The sequence below is a fragment of the Panthera tigris genome, chromosome D1 (genome assembly GCF_018350195.1).
Source record: "Panthera tigris isolate Pti1 chromosome D1, P.tigris_Pti1_mat1.1, whole genome shotgun sequence".
In the NCBI taxonomy this organism is placed as follows: domain Eukaryota; kingdom Metazoa; phylum Chordata; class Mammalia; order Carnivora; family Felidae; genus Panthera; species Panthera tigris.
Window position 1 is genome coordinate 97,284,082 of NC_056669.1, and position 22,534 is coordinate 97,306,615.

Here is a 22,534-nt window from a genome sequence, read left to right on the forward strand (position 1 = left end):
GAGACGCAATCAGCAGGGTGTGGAAGAAAGGACGGGATGGGAGGGCCATGCGGAAAGACCACTAACTAGGACGGTGAGAAAGGCTTCTATGCAGGGGCCGGATCTGTGTCGGCCCGGCGTCGGGAGAGGCTCCATACCCCTCCCAAACCCCTTCCGCTCGGGAACACACAGGGCTGATGGCCATACTGCGGGAGCTGCTGCTTCGCATCTTCAGCCCGGAGACTGAAAATCCACTCTCCGGTCAAAGCCCACAGGAGGTGCCAGGGCACCATCTACCAACCGGCTACCTGTCCTCAGGGCCAAAACCGTAACTGGAGGCAAACTTGGTGTCTGCCCAAGTTAACTGTGGCGACAAGCTGGAGGGCCTTGAAAGGGCCCTTGGGAGCCCCAAGTACTGTCATGCGGGTGAAAGGGACCGTATCTGCGCCCACCACCAAAGGGATGAGCTTACTTTACTTACACTTATAGAATTGCTGAGCTGTTTCACCTTCTGCTCTAGTTGTTCTCGCTCTTGTTTTAAGTCTGAACTCCATTTAAGTAATTTCTGTTTCTCTTCTTCTTTTGCTGGAAAAAAAAAAAAGAACTGTTTTTAACAATACATTCTTTGAAAAGGCCACTGTGTTCAAAATGCTGACCGAAGAAGGTATTTTGCCCAAAGCTCCCCCTGACCTCCACAGACACTGTGCAGAACATGCCCACCTAGACCTTGCCTTTAAAAAAAAAAAAAATGTTTATTTATTTTGAGAGAAATAGAGAAAGTGTGTGCACAAGCTGGGGAGAAGCAGACAGAGAATCCTAAGCAGGATCCATCTGTCAGCACAGAGCCCGACACGGGGCTCAGACCCACAAACCACAAGATCATGACCTGAGCCAAAATCAAGAGCCAGATGCTCAACAGACTGAGCCACCCAGGCACCCCCAGACCTTCCTTTTTATGCGTACAGGTATGCTAAGACAGATCGCAGTGGTGTGGGCTTGGCTGTACATAAATAAGATGTTGCTTTCTCATTTTTCCTCCCCAAGAAAAGTACTATATAAGCTTTTCAGTTTTTTCAGTAAAAGCTTTTCATTTTTAACCTCAAGTTTCCTTCTGAAAACAAAACAAACGCTGCCTTCTAGTACATTTTTTTAAGCAAGGGGAGGCTTACCACAAAAGGGGATGTGGATGATTCTTTACCTGCTTTGTAGGCGATATAGGAATGAACAATTGCTAAAGTTCCGGGCCATGGAATTGCTTCTTCCTTCTTCAGCATCTGAAATGAAGTTTAGAATTTTACCTTGAAAGGAGGTATAAACACACATCCCCTGTGCAGCAACAAGCAACATGTCTGTAGCAATTGGCAGACAAAATCCAGGAAGGATTTATGGTGACAGGCTTGCAAAACCCTTGAAGTTCCAGATACCAGTCTGACAGAATGAGGTTCAATGGTGGGAAGAAGTCAAGCCACCCGAGCCCCAGTTTAAAAAGAGGCTGGGACGTGGCTGGGCATTCCTATCTCCTCATATGTGCCACATAACACCCAAGTGCTCTGACAACCAGGACCACCAGCATATAAGCTACAAGCCTGCACAATGGCAACAGCCACTGGCAGTTTCGGCCTTGATCCGCCTGTCTCAATTTCAATTTTTTTGTTAATGTTTATTTATTTTTGAGAGGGGGAGAGAGAGAGCGGGGGGGGGGGGGGGGGGCGGGGACAGAGCATCTGAAGCAGGCTCCTTGCTGACAGCAGAGAGCCCGACATGGGACTTGAACTTACGAACCCTGAGATCACAACTTGAGCTGAAGTCGGATGTTCAACCGACTGAGCCACCCAGGTGCCCCTCCTGTCTCAATTTTAGTTTTATATTTCCCTCAAAGGCAGGCTGACCAAAGAAATTACATATCAGTTCCAAATAGTTAAGTATAATCTAGATCTTGTGTAAAAAATTATCAGAGGGTCACAGAGCAGTGTCAGGAAGAGAACAAAAGAGAACGGTCTCCACCACGTCACGAAGACAGGAGGAGGAGGACCAAGATTAAAGGCGGGAAACCAGGATTCTCCCAAACAGGATTCCAAAGAACCAAGAAGCATCCCAAAGCTCGCTGAGCTTTTGGGCCTGTTCATTATTTATGCTTTGCCGACTTCCAAAACAGGCTGAGACAGCTTATAATAAAAACATAAAGGTACGTAGAGATAGTTGAGAGAAAGAGACCGGAAACTAAACAGAGAAGAAGGGAAGAGGCTAGGACAGTTAATGTTTGCTTTCAAGTCCATGCAATAGCCACTCTACGGTGAGTTCTCTTATCCTGGTGACAACACAGGTTAAAGGTGAAACTGTTGTTATTTGAATTAAACAATCAATTGGGGACTTTCCTGTAAGGGTTTTACTTCTAAAAGAAGAGTCTCAAAACCACATTCTTAGAGAAAGGGGCAGAAAGTCTTATGGCATTGAAGGGGCAAGGTCATGAGAAGATAAGTCATTTCGAACAAAGGGAAGCAGTTAGGGTCTTTCCACCCATACAAGAATCACCACCTCAGTACAGGACAGAGATCCTTGAGAGGATGGACACCGTGTGGGTGGGTGCGGTGCCATGAACAGGCCACAGGTGGCCTGCGGAACTACCGGGAGAGGGAAGAGCCTCTGCCACTCCCCCCACAGCCGAGGGGAACAGAGGTCCTCCTGACCGCACTGTCTCTTCCTCAGCCCGTCTCTCTGACTGACCCACCCATAGTCCATACCTGGTCCTGACATCTGGGACAGATCCACATGCCCTTGGGAATCGTTTTCAGAGGAGGGTCTAAGCAGTCCAGATGATACACACGGGAACACGTGTCACACATAAGCAACTGGCCACTTTTTCTGCAAACGCTGCAAAAATCCTCATGGATATCACCCTAGGAAATTGAGAGGAAAGGTAAGAGAAAGGACAAAAAAGGAAAAATTTGCAGGTTAACATGCACATTCTGGATACATGTGTTTTAGGACAATCAGCTGTGCCCCCTCCAACATGTTACCAAAATATTCAAGGAAAGTAGGAATTACTAATGACTCAGCCCCCACCTACTCCATATAAGCTGAGGTTCCCTGACAGGGACGGGGTTCTTAGAGTAGAGTTTACAGAAAAGCTGTGTAAATCACCTAAGCCCAAATTAACGTTACAGGTGATAGCTCAGCATTTATTATGTTTTGATAGAATCCGACCCACAAATCATAAAGTTTGAAGACACTGAAATCCATTCATCAAAGTGTTCCACGATATGATACAAACAATTCTCATTACCCACCATTTTTCAGGGGAGTTTAGGATTGGGAAAGAGGACAGACAAGGAACGGAATATGGAATTTTAATAAACTCTGCTTGCTCAGGGAGGAAAAATACAGTGCAAGTTCAATGGGAAAAGATTAAGTCAGGAACAAATTAAACACGCGTGAGCTTTCTAACATGAATTTAAAAAGCCAAAGCAACAGCTGACAATGTTCTCTTAAAACCAGTATTTGCACTTGGTGTTCAACGGACCATTCTATTCTGGGAGGCTTTATTTCTCCCTATAAAATATGTCATCACATGGGAATAGATGAGCAGCCCCCAGTGCACGCTGCCTGTCTCCCCTCCCTCACCATGGAGAGTTCTGGTACTCAGGTAAGTCTGCTAGAGCCCTCTGAACAGAAGGCACCATCAGAAAAAAAGCAGATCTACTTAAATTGGAGAGGAGAACACTAGGGGGGAAAAAGGCATTTAGGTAAAAAGTATTTTTCAGCAGGTCAATCCCTGGCCTGTTCTGAGAACGGGATGGATAAAGACAGGAGGGAAGAGAACACTGAGGAAGGGATGTGCTGGAGGTTAGCCAGCAGAGCAGCGCCATAGCCTGGAGCAGACCCCTTTTCACTTCCAGTGTGTTGGTTTAGATTTCTAGGCTATTCTGCCAGCAGGCCTAACACAGAAAATCCACACAGGAAGCAATGACATAGACAGCAATGCTCACTTCTTCTTTTCTATGATGTGTAACCCCCTCAACCACCACTGTTGAAGGCACATATCTTCCCAGGCCTACAATTTCTCTCTCAAGAAAAGAAAACTTTCTCTATAATTCACTAGGGTATCCATAGCCTAGAAAACTGGCTGCAATACATTGGAAGATAATCGGTGTGGGCAGATTTTAAATTTTTCTTAGTAAAAAAAATGTTATCTCTGGGCAAAAAAACAAAAACAAAAAAACCCCTCAGTATACGAGCAAAAATACTGCATGAGAATGCACCCTCACAGTTCAGCTTTGAGGCAGCAAAAGAGGTTAAGGTCCCATCCCTTGATTAACGGTAACTTTCTTCTTTCTTTTTTTTTTTTTTAAATTTTTCCTTTATGTTTATTTATTTTTGAGACAGAGAGAGACAGAGCATGAATGGGGGAGGGTCAGAGAGAGAGGGAGACACAGAATCCAAAGCAGGCTCCAGGCTCTGAGCTGTCAGCACAGAGCCCGACGCGGGGCTCGAACTCACAGACTGTGAGATCATGACCTGAGTTGAAGTCGGACACCCAACCGACTGAGCCACCCAGGCACCCCCTTTCTTCTCTCATTCTTAAAATCAAGCTGAAGGACACTCTTCTCTAGAGAAGCGGTCTTTCTTGAACCTTAGTCCTGTGTCAGTCTGCATCTTTATGAAGTGTATAAAAATTTTAAGGCTTCAGAGACTGTTTTAGGTAAATCCTAGATACACCATGAGTGATGAAGTAAGCAAAACAAACTGGACATCTCATTCTGTCGGGTAAAGAGTCTGCTCACTTCCCTTTGCTCTCGAGCAAGGAGCATGTCAAGGAGTGGACAGCAGAGAGTAGGTAAATAATCTCCAGGAAAGAACCTCTGATCCCATTTCCATGTTCTAGAGCAGCACTTCTCAGTCTGTCTGCTGTGAGGACCCCGTTACACTCTGAAAATTACTAAGGACCTCAAAGAGCTTTTGTTTATGTGAATTGTATTTGTTGATATTTAATATATTAGAAATTCTAAAACTTTCAAATTTTGAAATAATTATAGAATCACAGCACATTACAAAACTAGGATGCTGAAAAATTATAAAGCCCCAGAACACACAAGTGCACACTCCACAAGCCATCCGAGTTATGACATAGTTACATGTCATATATTATCTGGAAAATTCCACCGGTTACTCTTGAGAGAAGGAGAATGAAGATGGCACAGAGTATTTCAATATTATCGTGAAAATAGTTTTGACCCCCGAGGAGTCTCAGGGACCACACTTCGAGAACTACTGCCCATAGAAATGAATAATAAAATGCCAACGTACAGACTTTATCTACCCAGAATTGGTTCTCTGCTTAGCTTAAAGAGAGCAGGGGATTCCCATGGAGGTGCCGCCCTAGGTAAAAAGGCTCAGGCTCTGGTGACTGAACTACTACCATAAACCCAACGTTAAACTGAAAACTGGCTGACCCAGGGCACTCTGCTGGGAGCTGAGGATGTATGGTGTTTGGAAACACCCTGGCTAGATCAATTGCAACTCCGTCACTTGCTAAAAGAATTTTCCAACAAAGTCAACACATCTTCCCTGCTCCTAAAATGATAGTGGCAACAAGGTATATCCTGAGGATTAGTGCCTGGCTGGGTTTTGTACTCCAAGTCCTTCTAGACGGTTATTGATCCTCAGGAAATGCTTGCCTCTCAACTGTGATTGTTTAATTAATGTTGTTGGGGCTTGTGCTACCCAGCAGCAAACATACAGAGTCCAGTGTGTTGATTTTAATCACTGCCACTGTTGGGATATGACAAAAGTAGGAGTCAATTATCTTTAAAAAAATCCATTCCACTAGGTTTAACTTAGAAAATTCTAACATATTTAGTGGTTTAAGAAAAGCTTTCTTTTACCTTTGGATTTCTCAAAAGAACAGTGTTTGCGTTTTAAGACGAAACCTGGCAGAAGCTTTTCCTTTGTGATTTGATGAGTAGATCCTTTGGGTTCAGTCTCTCAAAGAACGCCATAAACCCCCACCAGCCAAAAAGCACAAAAACCAAAACAACGTTTAGGAAAGAGACTCACAGGCAGAACCACAAAATCCTCTGTCCTCCAGCATCTGTACACCACCCTGTGGGAGACCCCTGCCGGGAGCTTATGAGCTGGCAATCCCTTTGGCAACGCTTCAGCTGAAGAAGAGTTGGGACAATCTTTGGTGCCAGCAAACAAGGTTTCTGACAGGGACCCCTGGTACTCATGAGGCAGGGCAGGCAGAACACCTTTATCCATTACTAATCCAAAAAGTCGGACAGGCTGGATGAAATGCTGAATGTCGAGAGCAAGAATGAGCCTGTAGTCACCATTTAGGTCCAAGGAAGGAAGCCTGCCAGGGAACAGAACTCCAGTATGACCTGGTCCTCCAAAGAGGACTCTTCCTTTGCTGCTTCTGGAATTTTCACTCAGAATGTGCATATGGTATTCTTTTGTTCTTTGGCAAAGGGAAGACCTTTAGTAAGCACTGAGAACCTTCCAGTTCAAGGGACATTTTACCTGAAGATGACCCTAAAGACAAGCTCTGTAATCCACACAAGAAATGGGACATGTACAAAATGAAACTCTGGCTTTCCCTCCTCGAACCTGCGCCTCTTGGCATCTCCAGTAAAGGACAGTTTCATCTTAGTTCTAGGTGCTTAGGCCAGAAACTTTGGCTTCACCCTTGACTATTCTCTTCTTCTCATGCCCATCATCTAATCCTGCTGGCTCTTCGAACTACATGCAGACTCGGCCATGTGTCTCCATCTCTCCTTCTAGCACCCTATCAGGCCAAGCCGTCCTCGGCTCTTGCCTGGATGACCGCCCCAGCCTCTTCGCTGGTCTCCCTGCTCCCATCCTATCCTCTCCACAGTCTCTTCTCCCAGTTTCAGACACAGTGGTCCTTTTAAAACCCAAGCTGGTTTTTTAAACACCTTTAAAAATAGTAGATGCGGGCAAGAACCATCAAAAGATGGTAAAACCACCGGGTAACAGTTTGTTGGAGAACTGGATGTTTTGGAGACTCAAAGCTATCTCTGCCAGAGAAAATAAGCACCTTTACAAGTGGAGAAATTTCATGTGATCTATCTTAATTAAGAGATAAAAGCTAACATCACCAACAATGGGACAGACTGACCGACAACACACGCCGCTTGTGATGCACCGAGGACTCACCACCTCGTACTTAGTGTTCCTACAAAAATGTAAACCTTGAATCTACTCCTGAGGAAACAATCCCATCCTAATGGAGGGACACTACAGAACTGTCCTACCTTTTAAGAAATGTCAGTGTCATGAAAGACAAAGAAAGGCCGAGAAACTGTTCCAGAGTAAGGAGAAGAAAGAGACAATACCATGACAACAAATATCAAGAGGGATCTTAAACTGGATTCTGGAGCAGAAAAAACAAAGTGCCATTTAAGCAATTATTGAACAACCGGAGAAATCTGTATATCGACTATATATTATATAATAATATTTACTTAATATTAAATGTCCTCAATTTGACAACTGTGACTATATCAGAGAATACCTTTGTTCTGAGAAGATATATGCTGAAGGTTTTTAAGACGAAGATTTATGACGTCTGCAACTTCTTAACTAATTCAGCAAAAAAGTGTGTGTGGGGGGGCATATGTGGCAAAACGGTAACAGTGAATCTACGCGAAAGGTATATATTTATCTTTTGTATTTTACTGCAACTTCTCGTAGGTTTGAAAAATTACGTCACTCCTCTCCTCAAAACACCTCCAGCGGTCCCCCATTTCACTGTGAGCAAAAGCCCCAAGGCCCTGCACCCTTGACTCTGTCACCTCTGGGATCTCCTCTCCCACCATCTCACCGCTCCCTCTTTCCAGCCATCCTGGCCCTCTTGGGCCTTCTTGCTTTGGCTCACCACCACGTACACGCCCACCTCAGGGCTTCTGCGAGACTGTTCCCTCTGCATGGAATGCTCCCCCAGACACAGTTCACTTCCTGTTGGAGAGGCCTTCTCTTCCCACTCTCCGTAAAATAGGAACCTGCTGCTACAACTCCTTATCCCCCTTATTCTGTCCCATTTTTCTTTAGAGCACTTATCACTACCTTTGGTATGTTCATTTGCTTATCCTGCCCATAATATGTATAATATAATATGAGCTCCCTGAGGGCAGGGAGATGTTCTATCCCTAGCCTCAATAATAGCACTTGCGCAGCAAAGTACTAGTGCTCAGTATTTGCTGGGTGAATGCACTGCTTTCTAAATGTTCATTTAAAATCTTAGGGCACTTTATGGGGCGCCTGGATGGCTCAGTCGGTTAAGTGTCCGACTTCAGCTCAGGTCATGATTTCACAGCTCTTGAGTTTGAGCCCCATGTCGGGCTCTGTGCTGACAGCTCAGAGCCTGGAGCCTGCTTCGGATTCTGTGTCTCCTTCTCTCTCTGCCCCACTCTGCTTACGCTGTCTCTGTCTCTCAAAAATGAATAAACGTTAAAAAAAAAATTTTTTTTTTTTAAATCTTAGGGCACTTTATAGAGAACTAATGGTTGCCAGAGGGGATGGGGGGGGATGGGTGAAACAGATGAAGGGGATTAAGGGTACACTTATCTTGAGCACTGAGTAATGTATAGAAGTGTTGAATCATAGAATATATTGTACATTTGAAACTAATATAACAGTGCATGTTAACTATGCTGGACTTGAAATTTAAAACCTAAAAATAAATAAATAAAAACAAGAAACAAAAAAATAAAATCTTAGGGCACTCGTTTACAATCCTGTACTATCTGCATGATGAGCTACTAAATATCCGACACTTTTTCAGGAACCTGTTTGATCAAATCTGATGAATAAAGTTACTTGAAAGAAAAGTTTTCCACTTCTTGAATTCTACCTGAAGCAGGAAACAAGGACTGCTAGGGGAACGTAGGCCTTGTTCATTTTCCTCATCCCAAAACACGGACGATGGAAAACTGAGCACCTTTCAATCTTATGAGCTGACTTCCCACCCCATCCCCCTTCCTGAGAGCTCATTCACAGCAGATCAAATCCACATTTTTAAAAACTGATTGAGCCTCCTGATGTTGTACATGATTCTCAAGGACATGGCAGGACCTTACACGATATACCGTGTCCTGTCGGGATTACTGCTGTTCCAGGGTTAGTCAAGGAGATGCAGCTGGTAAGCAGACAACATATGACAACGGATTCCCCAAGTTAAGCTCTCAGGAAGACAGCGTGCTTTTCCCAAGTTACTTACGTCTGTGGAGGTGGGGCTGGGCAGGGACACAGGCTGAACAGGTGCAGGGAAAGTGAATGTGGTCTCTGTCTTTTCATTTTCAGGGGAGTCAGGATGACTGGATGGGGGGGATGTTGGGGTAAGGGCTCCAAACCCCAGCACTGCATTGTATTTTGGAGGACGACCTATATACCAAGAGAAGGGAACAAAAGGGAAAAAGGGGGAGGGAAAGAAAGGGGGAAAAATGATCTTACATACCTTTGGCCAGTGTTCCTCATTGGCTAGCATGGAAAAGGAAGTGAGGTAGCAGACAGAGGTTAATACAACAGTCCCAAAGAGAGGAAGGGAAGCAAAGATTTAAATGTCATTAGAAACAACTGCATGAGTCTCAAAAGAAAGGAGGATAAGAGAGCCTTGGAGAATGACAGGAGTGGCTGCGTCATGTTAAAGGACCTCGCCTGGGGCAGATCATGGTGACGTTCCTGGACTATTACAATTTGAGATTTCTGATGTGAGAACAAGATGTCAAAGTTCAACGGGGGTCAAAGCTAGGAATAAGAATTTGTTTTTCCACACGTTCTAAATATTGGTCTCCAAGGTTTCTCTGTAACCATCATTCTCACAATCATTAGTGATTCCCAGTTCCCATAGATATATTTAAGATTTCTGTTTTTCCTTTTCTCTCCTATCTATATTTTGGTCATTTCACTGCCTGTGAGGGTGGAGAAAGGCAAACAGGAGGCAAAATTCAAGTTAACTATTCTTACCCCTTGCTGGCCAAGCTAGCGGGAAAGATATTCTGGGACTAGCTGGAACCTAAAAGCTAAAAAGATGTTCTGAGCTTAACAGTGATTTTAAGTGTGTCTGGAGTCCGATACCATCCCCGGTTGATCAAAAACTGTCTCCCCGCTTCCATCACAAACATTCTGGTAAACTGCGTGTCTAAGGACCTGGGTCTATTACCAAAGCTCAGAAAAGGCCCTGCCATCAGCAACACTGCTGAAAGACGGATTTGAGCCAGGGCGTTGGGAATCAAGCCTCATGGCTCCAGAGGATCTATAAACGGACCCTACTGGCTATGGCAAGACTGGTCAACTACTCACTCCTGCCTTATGGTACATCCAAGCCAGGATCCTTGTCAGAAGGGCCAGGATCAGAGCTTCTAAGCTTTGGGTGATCAAAAGTATATGCTCAGCACACCAAAGGGAAAAGAGGAGGAAAAAAAAAAAATGCCAGAGAGGCTCACAACTGCCTACGAGCACTGGTGAATGGTGCAGAGGATCAGAACCTTACCAACAGTTATAAATTGTATCGGGGCTATGCATCAGAGCCACGGTTCTGTCAGACATTACACGAATATTACCTATCTATGTTAAACTGGTGATGTCTGCAGTACAAAGACAGATCATACAGGCTGTCCTTCCTAGGGAATCAGGGCTGCTCAAAAGGGAAGTAAAAGATGAATGTTCTTTGTTTACCCTCAGAAGCACATCCTAGGCATTGTGAATACAGGCTTTCATCCTCTGACCTTGGCAAGCAATGCCAAGGTCTTTCTGGCTTGTTTAACCCCCGTCCTCTTAGCAGATACTCCCCACCGGCAGACCAATTAACTGAGGCTTCGGACTGAGGGCTCCTTTCTGAGAACCGGGTCAGAGGTCACTAAAAATTGCCAAAATTAAAACCACAAAAAATAACCCACGGCACTGGTTACTGTGACCCAGGAATCGACAGGAGGCAATGACTTGGGGTTTCCCTTGGAAATATTTTTGGCTACTTAAAGGACAGGGCTAATGAAACGTTAGAATGGGTCACTGAGGGTGGGTACGCTATCTCTTTCGGGTAAGGACGTGGTAATGGTACAGCTGTAGCCTTGACTAAGGAAGACAAAAGAAAAGAGCGTGGATGACCTCCTAAGCTTCCAACCGCTCCTGAGACAGTGTGTGCATATGCAAAAATTAGTATGCTACTCCACTCACTCTGCAACCTTTCTAGCCTGGAACTATAATTCAGGGACACATTATCATGTGGAGAAAGGGACCTTGGGATGTATTACTGACATCAAAGTACAATTTCAGAACCTTGTTTATGAGCTCAAACTCTGAGCTATTAAGACCTATTTAGACCTGCATGGAGGGTGCTGCGGCCTCTGCCCACGAGTTAAGGTGCAATGCCCACCCTGGGAGGTCTGAAATATGGGGATGGAGCTCTTTAGAAACTTCTGCTTCGGGGAGCCAGTTCTGACAACGACCTTCTCTTCCTTAGCTGGAGATGCCCTCAACTCCTAGATCCTAAGTTCTTGGTGTGGCCACCTCTCTCCTTCCTGGAAAGTCTGCGGCTCACAGAAACTCGAGTCATGCTCTGGTCTCGCTGGCAGCAGGATGACCTAGGCACTTCTAAGAGCACCTTGGCAACAGCAGTGCTCTGTTATGCTCAATGATGCTAAAATGCTTCCTTTCGCACAATGTTCTGTTCCCTGTGCTATTCAAGGACAGCCTGGTGGGCCTGGGGCAGAAATGCTGTATTAAGCCACCTCCTTGAGTCAGCCTTGCCAGAAGCCAAGGAAAGGCAACTTTTGATTCAGTATACAGAACTCTAATAAGAAATCTCACTGTCTTCCCCCCACCCATTTTCAGAGAATGACAATAATAAAACTATTTTCAAGGGATTTAGGAGTTAGGCTCTAGGACAAAGGGGAGGAAGGGGCGGTGGGGGGTGGGGGGGGGGAGAAACACAACACAGAAAGCAGAAGCAACAGCAAGGGAAAGCTACAAAAAGGTACTCACCTCTCTTCCGGGTCCCAGGATGCATTGTACTGTTCAGGTATGTGACTGCACTCTTCTTACGCTTTGAGGATTGAAGAAGGAAAGGTAACTGGTTGAATAGCACGGTTACCACCGATACTGGCACAAGCTATAGACCAGGCGTAGCACGCCTGTCAACATGCCAACGAGTTAGTGCTAGTCAACCCAAGGTCTCAGTGCTAAATGGGCTTTATTATATATACTTGGCTCTGAGAGAATATTCCAGAGAGGTCTGCCTCTGCTTCAGATGACGGCTGAGTTGAAGCCAAGAGGAGTTACATTTTTAAGGTGGGTCTGTATTTGCTCAAACTTAGGAAAAAAACTAAGGGGAAAGCAGTGAATAATAAAAATGAGACAGGATGATCAGCTGGAGAAAAACCCATCATTTCGCAAAGCGGGCCAAGTACAATCAGGGTACTGCTCTTCAGCAGGTTTTCAGATGGGAGGTGATGGAAAAAATCATAAACAAAACTAGAACAGGAAGGGCCAAGCTCTGGCCAGGAATACCTCTGGCTCAAAGACAGCTCCACTGTATACTGGATTGGCTGTTGTTCTTCTTTTTCGCTCTTGCCTCTTGCTTTGGATTTCTTGGGAAAGCAAAAGGTCTGAATTAGAAAAGAGATATGGAGAGCCTCAAAAATTTAACTTCATTTTTTATCTTTTGGCTTTCCCAGGACAAATCAGAAATGGGGCAAATCTCTTTGTTTCACTGCAGCCTCAGCAGAGGCAAGCATACCACTGGGAGCAAATAATGTAGGACCATCTATGCTCACCTCTCAGAAAGCGAGACCATGCTGTCCTATAATGTGGCTCTCTGTGACCAAGAGCTTAACAGTGGACAGCGTGTGTAAATAAGCTATCCTCATCTATTTTTAGGTCACTTTAATATAGGGGTGGATGAACTTTTTCCATAGACCTGGACTGAATAACCATAGTTCACCATTCTTGAATTAAATGACTAGGACAGGTATAGCCTTGTAACTGTTCTTAGGATTCTGATAACCTAGCGTGACTGAAAAATACAGACAGAGACTTGTCAGAGGGGCATTTGATACTCCATGCGGTCAGGAAAAAAAAAAAGTCGCTTTAATCCAGGCAAGTGGGGAGTCTCCCCTGGACAGCAGCGTGGATCACCACAGGGAGGGGAAGGGATGAATATTAGATAGAGGAAAGGCAAGTTGGACTCCAAAGGAAATAAAGTCCACACTAGTTGAATCATACTCTGTTGGCGTTTCAGTGTTCTATATATCTTAGCAATAAAGTCAACCCCATTTTCTTTCTTTCTTTTTTTTTTTTAAGTCAACCCCATTTTCAAGAATAAAGCTCTGGACCAGAAATAAGGCAGCACCACAAATATCTTCTCTTACCTTCTAGATGGTCATGTGTTACCAATCCTAGAGACACCATGAAGGCAAGTTTCTGTGCCAGAGAAACAAGAATGTGTTTCAGTTTGGGTTCTCACAAAGCCAACTGCAGGTTCCTAGTTAGACTCCTAGGCAAAGCCAGTCCAACAGGCTGGTCACTTGAAGGAGGCCGAGATCAGGTGACCAAAGAACAAACACCTTCTAGAGCCACTCTGGAGGCTTTCTGGTCTTACGGGGATCAAAAGAGAAGGACTGGGACCTGCATGTTCCACTTTCTCAATGACAGAGATCAGTATCTTTGCGTGACCTAAGTTTTGTTGTTGTTGTTGTTGTAGTTGTTGTTTTCCAAAAAAGCCTCTTAGATAGGAAGACGATATCACACTCAAAAACATGCAGAGGGTTACAAAGAGCTTCCCAAACAACAAGCTCCAAATTCCAAGTACTTCACTTGTCCTGACAGGTCAAGGGTTCTAACATTGTTACTGCCAATGACCGGACAGTGCTAACTTCAGGCTAAATGAGTTTTAGGAACAACAGCAGATGGTTCTGCTTCATACTATGATTTTTAAATGAAACGTGGACCTAAAAATTACAGAGCAGTCTCTCTTTGGAGACCACTCTCAGGGCTCCATCAGAAGTTAAATTGATTAGAATACTGAACCCCAAAGCTGGAGCATTAGACGCTTAAAGTTGGAGGGAGCAACATACTGATTCCTGTTTTGCTCTGTGGTTACATATGGTCTAGAAAGCACATCTTTGCCTGTGGTTGCTATCTATGCCAAATAATACATCATCAATTTCTCTCACAGATAACAGAGAACATCAGCAGTTGTTAGGAGACATATTCCTGTAGAGTTGTTTATATCCTAGTTTGGTCTTTAAAAATCCCGACCTATTCAACAGCAACAGGATCTATTCAACCCTCAACATTCAATACAAATGATATTTTGGCCTGAAGTGACAGGTTCAAGCTATTTAAGATACTGAGTGTTTTAGGAAGAAACAGTCCCTGAACAAGGCACTTGAGAACACAGAAGTGTCCTTTAGTGGTATCCTCAGAGTTCTGAAGAAATGTTTTTATTTTATTTCTTATTTAAAAAACAGGTGGGCACCTATCCCCCTGACAGCCAGGGTACGTCAGCAAGGAAAAGCACTCTTGGGACTTGCTGCCATGCTGAAATAGCATACATTTTGTGATTGCCAATTAACTACATTCCTGCTTTCCACGAATATTCTTCACAACCTAATCAAGATTAGGAGGCTGTCTGCCAACTGTTCTCTGTTAATAAAACAGTATGTGGACTGACATTCAGAGGCAGCTTCTTTTGATCAAGTAACAGTACTCGTCTTGGCCAGTCACATCCAACTCATCTTTGCCAGTCTAGATCAAGCTCACAAAAAATTATTAAGTGAAAAAAAAAAAATCTCCTCTCCTCTGGAACAGATTTTCAGTGATAAAGAGAATAAAAAGTTGTCAAGAACTTTTGCCTCATCTGTGTATCACACGTGTGCCAGGAACTAATTTATTCTCTTTATGGCAGTGATTTCACCAGTCAGAAGGTGAAATATACACGACTACACATGGTGGTACTTGCTTGCCCACACTGGGCAACTAACGTAAGATATCCTTTGGTTTCCTTTGATAATTTTCTGGATGACTTCGTAAGGTCCTCAGCAATTTGCATCACTGGTCCTTCTTTCTGGCTCAAGTTTTGGTCTCTTTTTCAAAGATATATTAAAAATTAATCCATTTCATATCAGAAAGAATTATAATTTATACTTGTTTTAGAAAAACCTGCACCCAATAAATCACTGCTTTTAAAAAAAGGACATGAAGCTTTGATGGCTTCCTGCCACGATCTGAATGGTTTCATTAAAAAGAATGCACTGAGGATACAGGGAAATAGAGTGTTGGTCTAATAAAATCCAACTATTATATCTTCATCATCGTATTACCTGCACACATTTTTCTTTTAGAGCTGCTTATGCAAAAGCCAAACTAAAAAATTCCCTCGTCTAAGGGGACACGTGAATTTACATTCTGTATTTGTACCAGTCCTGTTTACTATGTGACTCTGTAATTCTATCCTAAGTTATGGTACATATGTTACTATTTTCATCCCTACTTTTATGCTTCAATGAACTCCTTTTAGGCTACTGGTTTATCTGGGATTTGAGAATCTGGTGCAATTTAACAGTAGTAACAAAAGTGCACATGTAACAACTATAATCAATAACATAAGCAGACCTCAGCTGAGTGAACTGTAGGGACCTCTTAGAAATGTTGGCTGAGACAACACATAACTATCATGAGGAATGCAATGGGATACCTGGGAAAATGATCACTAATCTTACATTTCAAATTTGTAACATGTGCATGAAATGTCTGTACGCCAGCTCAGGGACACGCCAGGACCCACTCTTAATCTACCTTAGGCCAAACTGACTTGGCAATAACATTACTGAGTCATGTGGAAGCACAAGAAAAGGAAAATCAAGTGATTCAGAGGGCAGGTGTCTCTCCTGGTTTATGAGAATAAGTCACATCTCATAGACTGAGCCATGCCTTTGGAGGGCTAAGCCTACCTGAGGGTTCTCCTCCCGTTTTGGTTTGGGTGCAGCAGGTGGAGTGATGGTACGGCTCTCTGTTTGTTTCTCATCGGTTTCCGTGTGGGATTTAATTGTCTAAGGAAGGAAAAGTAAATGAAAATTCAGAATTCGTTTTTCGTTAAAAAAATGAAAACATAGTTTGTAGACAACAAAGAAGGAAAAAAGAACATACTCAAATTGGAAACATATTAATAAAAGAGATAATATGGATTATATTTTGGAAGGCCCTAGTTGAAATAATTAAATTGTATAACTAGGGTAGATATGAATCTATAACTGTAATAGTCTAAACTACACAAAAAGAAAAATCCACACTTTAATTCCTCTGTATAAAAATGAGTATAGGCTGCTCTGATTTCAATGTATTTTAGGATGTAGGGACAGTTTTCCAGAGCAAGCCCATTCTTATTACACATAGGTTAAGCTCCAGTCCACTGCAAGCTTAAGATCTGAATAACGTAAAAAAAAAAAAAAAATCTTGCGTACACATTCTTCTCTTTCCAATTCCGATCATCACCTAAGAGAAGAGGCAGAATTACCCTCACTTGGGATATTTAACACCTGCCTGTAGCATCCATTAGAGGAGAGATGCGCTTGCCAAGAAAAGGTCATCTTGTAAGAGGCTAACAATCCGATTACCCCCAACTTTGTCTTCCAGATGCATCCATTCCGACAAAAGAACACCAGTATTGTTATCATCTTTAAGAACAAATGGCACCTAGCAAACTGGTAGGCTCAGTTTGCATTACTATTCTTATTATGATCCAGTGGCTAATTCATTTTACGAACCCCTCTGGAAATACTGAAATGATATTAGAAAAGTGGATACAAAAACTGTGAACACAAACCTACTTTACTTTTTCAAATAAAAAACACGTGGATGCTAATGGTCTTTTTGTATGGTAACAAGAAATTAAATGAGGGTAAAACTGTGATTACTAATGAGTAGGATTCTGTCCTGTGAGCAGGACAGCAAAAGTTCTCAAAAATCATTATGTCGTGAAATATGTTACTAGATCTGAAGAACACATACAATCACAAAGATCTTTCACTTTCTTTCCTAGCCACTTCTGTATTTTCCTTCTGCTTCTCATATTTATTATTTTAGGAGAATGTAAGCATCTGCCATTATCAATACTGTGGCAACCACTGTTCTGGGGCAAATGCTGCCTGATTTTTTTTTTTTTAATGTTTACTTATTTAATTTTGAGAGAGAGAGAAGGAGCAAGGACATGTGTGAGCAGGGAGGGGCAGAGAGAGGGAGACAGAGAATCCCAAGTGGGCTCCGTGCTGTCAGTGCAGAGCCCGATGCAGGGCTCGAACCCACAAACCGTGAGATCATGACCTGAGCCCAAACCAAGAGCTGGAAGGTTAACTGACTGAACTACCCAGGTGCCCCATGATATTTTATATTTTACCAATGCCCTATTCTATTTCCTTCTCTATGATAAGCTACTTGAGAGAAGACACTGTTCTATACACATTTGCAGTCCTCTGTGCCTACCTAGTACAATGCCTTCCAGAAGAATCACGTACTTCTCTCTCACATTTTTTTTAACCAAAAAGGACACATTTCCTCCATAAAACAAACCACCAAATACATCTATAAGGGTACACGATGGGGAAGTAGGTTATAGTGTCATCTTTAAGGGCCTGGGTGTCCAGAAAGCTTATTTTCATAGCTTTCTGAGTGAGGAAGGGCAGGAAGTCTGAGGGAGGGGAGATAAGAGAAGGTCACCTGGAAGGGTCTGCTGATCCACTCCAAGGTTGTGTGAAATTTTGGGGGGTCTCTTGGTTCCACTTCTAAGGCTGAGTGACACACACAGTGGCAATGCCTCTGGGAAAGGACAAGCCAATTCCTCTCCACTAAGAGTTGGGAGTTGAATTCAACCCAGTTGAATCTGGGTTCAAATTTGCTCTCTCATTCAAGAAGAGTACAATTATCTCAGGGTTGGATAAAAAACACCAAAAGCATCCAAACAAAATTAAAACAATAAAAAACACTGGGGAGACATCTTTCTCTCATGGAGCTCCTGCTCGTGGGAAACCAGGCCACGCTGTGAACAGCACTGCGCAGAGGCCTGTGCGGTAAAGGAACGAAGCTCCAGCCAGCAGCCAGCGGGCAGTGAGACCTGCCAACAACCACGGGACTGAGCTGGGAAGTGAATTATCCAGCCCCCAGTGGAGCCTTGAGATGACTATAGCCCTGGCTTACAAGTTTGAAAGCAAACTTGTGAGGGACCTTGAGACAGAACCACCCAGCTAAGAGGCAAACTGATTCCTGACCCTCACAAGCTATAGGGAATAATAAAATATTTGTTGTTTTAAGCTGCTTAAAGCAAACCAAAAACAGTAGGGCTGGGGGAGTGACAGAAATGGCAGAACAGGGAGCACTAAGAATTAGTCCTTTTAGTCCTTCCACTGAAGCAATCATTAAGCTGGCAAAAACAGAATCCGCTTTTTAGAATTCTGGAATCTAATAAAAACCTTATAGCAACCAAGGGGACACTGACTGAAGAAAGAAACTGCTAAATTTCACTGAGAAAGCATTTTTTCCTTACCTATCTACAAATCCCCATTCCACAGCTTGGGCAGAGGCTCTGCAGATGGCAACCTGTGTTCCCAGCGTGGCTTGCTGGTGCTAAGGGAAACAATATGGACCTTCTAAAACACCCGTGGTTGGGCGTTTTGATCTGTGTGGTGGTTCCCTGAGGACTGGTACAGAGGCTGACCTCTGTGTTGCCCACCTTATTAGGCCAAAGTGGCTTTCGGGGTGACATCTGATGAAAGCATCTAAAGATACATGTTACCCATAGTCACCTGGTGTAAGGGAGATGGTGGATGGAATATACAGCAGACAGACCCAAAGGCCTGGGAAGGAGGAGGCTGAAGAAGACGACTCCTGGAAGAGTGGTGGCTTTCAAGGGCTATCACATATACTGGGGCATCCAGAATGTACCGCACATTCCCAGGGCTAGATGCATGTTTAGAAAAGATGTGAGAGAACTCTAGGTTTGCACTGCTGGCTGATCTTTGAGCTGTATCCAAGGAAGAGGTGAAGGCTAAGGCAGAGTTACAGATGGCCTGGCTTAGAACTGACGAAGTAACCCTGCTCAGAGCCAATGTGCAAGGACTGGGAAAGTTGTGTTGTGTCTTTTTAAAAAAAATTTAGTTGTTGTTATTATTATTATTATTATTATTATTATTATTATTGTTTTTTTTTGGCTCCAGTTGTTTAAGAAAATCTGTCAGGTCACTAGCTGACTACTGAGACAACAGAACAGAGAGTTCAGTGACTATACATGACAAGAAATACAGTTTTTGCAAAAACAGTTTGGTAACGGCACTAAACAGATAACTGCAGTCCTCAACCAAACCCTGGGGTGGGAGGAGAATCTAATCTCGAGTTATCACATTGTAATTTCAAAATGAAGAGTTTTCAACAAAAAATTGGAAGGCATACAAAGAAAACAGGAAGGTATGGCCCATTTGTAGGGAAACAAAATCAACAAAAACTGGCCTTAAGGAAGCCCAGTCCAGCCCTGGACTCTCTAGAAAAAAAACTAATTAAATATGCTCACAGAGCTAATGGAAACTATGGACAAAGAATTGAAAGAAACCAGGAGAACAATTTCTCACCAAAAAAGACACTACCTATAAAGAGATAGAAATTATGGAAAGGAACCAAATAGAAACTCTGGAGCTGAAAAGTATACAAGTTGAGATGAAAAATTCTCTAGAAGGGTTCAGGCAAAAGAAAGAATCAGTGAAGTCCAAGACAGGACAACGGAAATTGTCCAGTCTGAGGAACAGAAAGGAAAAACATGAAGAAAAATGAACAGAGCCTAAGGGACTTGTGGGATATCATCAACATATGCATTATGGACTCCCAGGGGGACAGGACAAGCAGAGAGAGAGAGAGAGAGCAGCAGAGATAATACCTGAAGGATTAATAGCTCAAAACTTCCCACACTGGATGAAAGACAGAAATCTACACATCCAAGAAGCTCAGTGACATCCACGTAGAATAAACTCAAAAGACATTCACAGTATGTGGGAAAATGGCAGAGCAGGAGGCCCCTGAGTTCTCCCTGTCCCCACATTTACAACCAGATTTTAACCACATCCAAGTCAATAAACAGGAATGCAATCTGAAGACTGGAGCAACACATTCTACAACTAAATATAGAGAAGAAGCTGCACCTGAAAGGTCAGGAAGGTCAGAAAGGCAGAGGGAGGCTGCCGGCAGGAGGGAGAGAGCTGTGTGCAGGAGAGAGAAAAATGGGCCCTCGTACCAGGGAGCTCACATGTGGAAGAATGATCTCCATAACATTTGGCTTTAAAAACAGGGCTGAATTCCATGAGTTTTAAAACCAGTGGGACTTGGAGCCTGAAGCTTTAAAAGTCAGCTGACTCAACACTGGGTGAGCCAGGGTGAGGGTGAATGAAAGCTGGGTCGCCATCCTTAAAGAGAGCAGGCTGAGCCAAGAAAACATAAAAACGGCAATTTGCACAACACAACGCTGGGGGCAAATGGGAGACAGATCCGTTCACATTGATTTTGAAGTGTGTTGGGGGACTTCTCTGATAACAAGGGAGCTGGCAGATGCCATTCTCTCCACGCCCCTCCCCACCGCCGCCAACCCGCAGCATAAACAGAGCCACCTGCGGGAGGCAGCACTGCATAGACACTTGCTACCTAACCAGCTGGCAGGGGCACCACACCCACGAGCTCTCCAGAGGACTCATCCACTCTAAGCCTGCTAGCCTTGGCCTTGGGCTCAGGGCAAATTTTGTTAGTGTACATACCCGCCCAGCCACTGAGTGCACAGCTGCCACAGCATGCCCTTGCCATCGTGCACCAGGCCCAGCTGTGCCCACCTCACTCCCCTGGCCAGCCTGGCACGCAGTCCCCAAATGCTTTGGGAGATTCCCCATAGGACAGGACTAGTGGCCCAGCGCAAATTGTGCTAACACTACCATCCCCCTCACAAGTTCCCCAGAGGGCACGACCTCTCAGATGTGGTCTGCTTGGGTCCCACAAACACCACAGACAGCAAGCACAGCCCACAAGAGGCGGAGAGTCAGTACAGACGACTGCAGTGAAAGGAAAAGTGACTCAGACACAACAGCAGGGCGTAAGCAACACACAGGATACTCTCCTGAAGTGCCACGTTCTGGTGAACAGGGGACACTGCACTGCAGAGGGCATTCTAGGACCTCTTCTTCATACAGTCACTACTTTCAAGAGCAGAAGACACAGCTGACTTTCTTACACACAGAAACAGAAAAAGAGAGGCAGACAAAGTGAGAGACATTTATATATCTGAAATGAAAGAACAGGACAAGGCCATGGTCAGAGATGTAAGCAAAACAGATATAAGTAACATGTCTGACAAAGAATTTAAAGCAATGATTATTAGGATATGCGCTGAACTTGAGAAAAGAGTGGAAGACCCTTAACATGGAGATAAGGAATAACACAGCAGACATAAAGGGCTCAGTAAATGAAAAATAGGTTGATGGAATGAAGAGAGGGCTGGAAGAAGCAGAAGAATGAATTAATGACCTAGAACACAGAGTAATGGAAAATAATCAAGCTGAACAAAAGAAAGAAAAAAGAACTAGGCAAAATGAGAATACACTTAGAGAACTCAGTGACTCCATCAAATATAGTAACAGTCATAGTGTAGGAGTCCCAGAAAAAGAAGAAAGAGAAAAGGGGGCAGAAAACTTATTTGAGGAAAAAGTATTTGAAAACATCCCTAATCTGGGGAAAGAAACCGATATCCAGATCCAGCAGGCACAGAGAACTCCCGTCAAAATCAACAAAAGCAGATTCATACACAGACATATTATATTCAAATTGGCAAAAATAGTGATAAGAAAAAAACTTTAAAGCAGCAATACAAAAGAAGTCAGTAACTTCCAAGGGAAAACCCATAAAGCTTTCAGGAGATTTTCCAAAGAAACTTTCCAAGACAGAATGGAGTGGCATGATATACTCAAAGTGCTGAACGGGAAAATTCTACAGCCCAAAATACTCTATCCAGCAAGGCTATCATTCAGAATAGAGAGATGAAGAGTTTCCTAAAAAAAACAAAACCAAAGGAGTTCATGACCACTAAACCGGCCCTGCAAGAAATATTAAAGGGGACTCTTTGAGTAGAAGGAGAGACCAAAAGTGACAGTACAGAGGTAGGAAACACAAAAGAAGTAAAAGTGAATATTTCTATTAAAAAAATCAGTCAAGGAACTCACAAAAAAAGGATGTGAAATATAATGACATATACCTAAAATGTGGGTAGGAGAGTAGAAAAGAATGGGTTCAAACTTAAACAATCATCAACTTAAAACAGACCGCTATATGCAGAAGAGGTTATATACAAATCTAATGGTAACCATATATCAAATACCACTAATAAATATGCAAAGAATAAAGACAAAGAAATCCAAATATGTCACTAAAGAAAATCAGCAAAAGAAAGACAAGAGGGGATCAGAGAAAATCTTCAGAAATAACCACAAGACAGGTAATAAAATGGCAATAAATATCTATCGAT

General features: G+C 43.4%; 1 protein-coding gene across 22 annotated transcripts in view; it reads right to left on the bottom strand.

The window, feature by feature from the left end:
* Positions 1–22,534, bottom strand: part of PHF21A (PHD finger protein 21A) — a 194,764-nt gene that overhangs the window by 5,796 nt on the left and 166,434 nt on the right. For 17 of the 22 annotated variants that reach the window (XM_042957605.1, XM_042957611.1, XM_042957616.1 and 14 more), the window contains 8 exons: positions 15,948–16,046; positions 13,365–13,416; positions 12,505–12,584; positions 11,980–12,067; positions 9,218–9,381; positions 2,721–2,876; positions 1,178–1,253; positions 461–564 (listed from right to left, as the gene is read on the bottom strand). In XM_042957605.1, coding sequence (XP_042813539.1) covers positions 461–564; positions 1,178–1,253; positions 2,721–2,876; positions 9,218–9,381; positions 11,980–12,067; positions 12,505–12,584; positions 13,365–13,416; positions 15,948–16,046 — 819 coding nt within the window. The remainder of the gene's footprint in view (positions 1–460; positions 565–1,177; positions 1,254–2,720; positions 2,877–9,217; positions 9,382–11,979; positions 12,068–12,504; positions 12,585–13,364; positions 13,417–15,947; positions 16,047–22,534) is intronic. The other 5 variants (XM_042957617.1, XM_042957614.1, XM_042957613.1 and 2 more) reach the window with 1 other exon arrangement.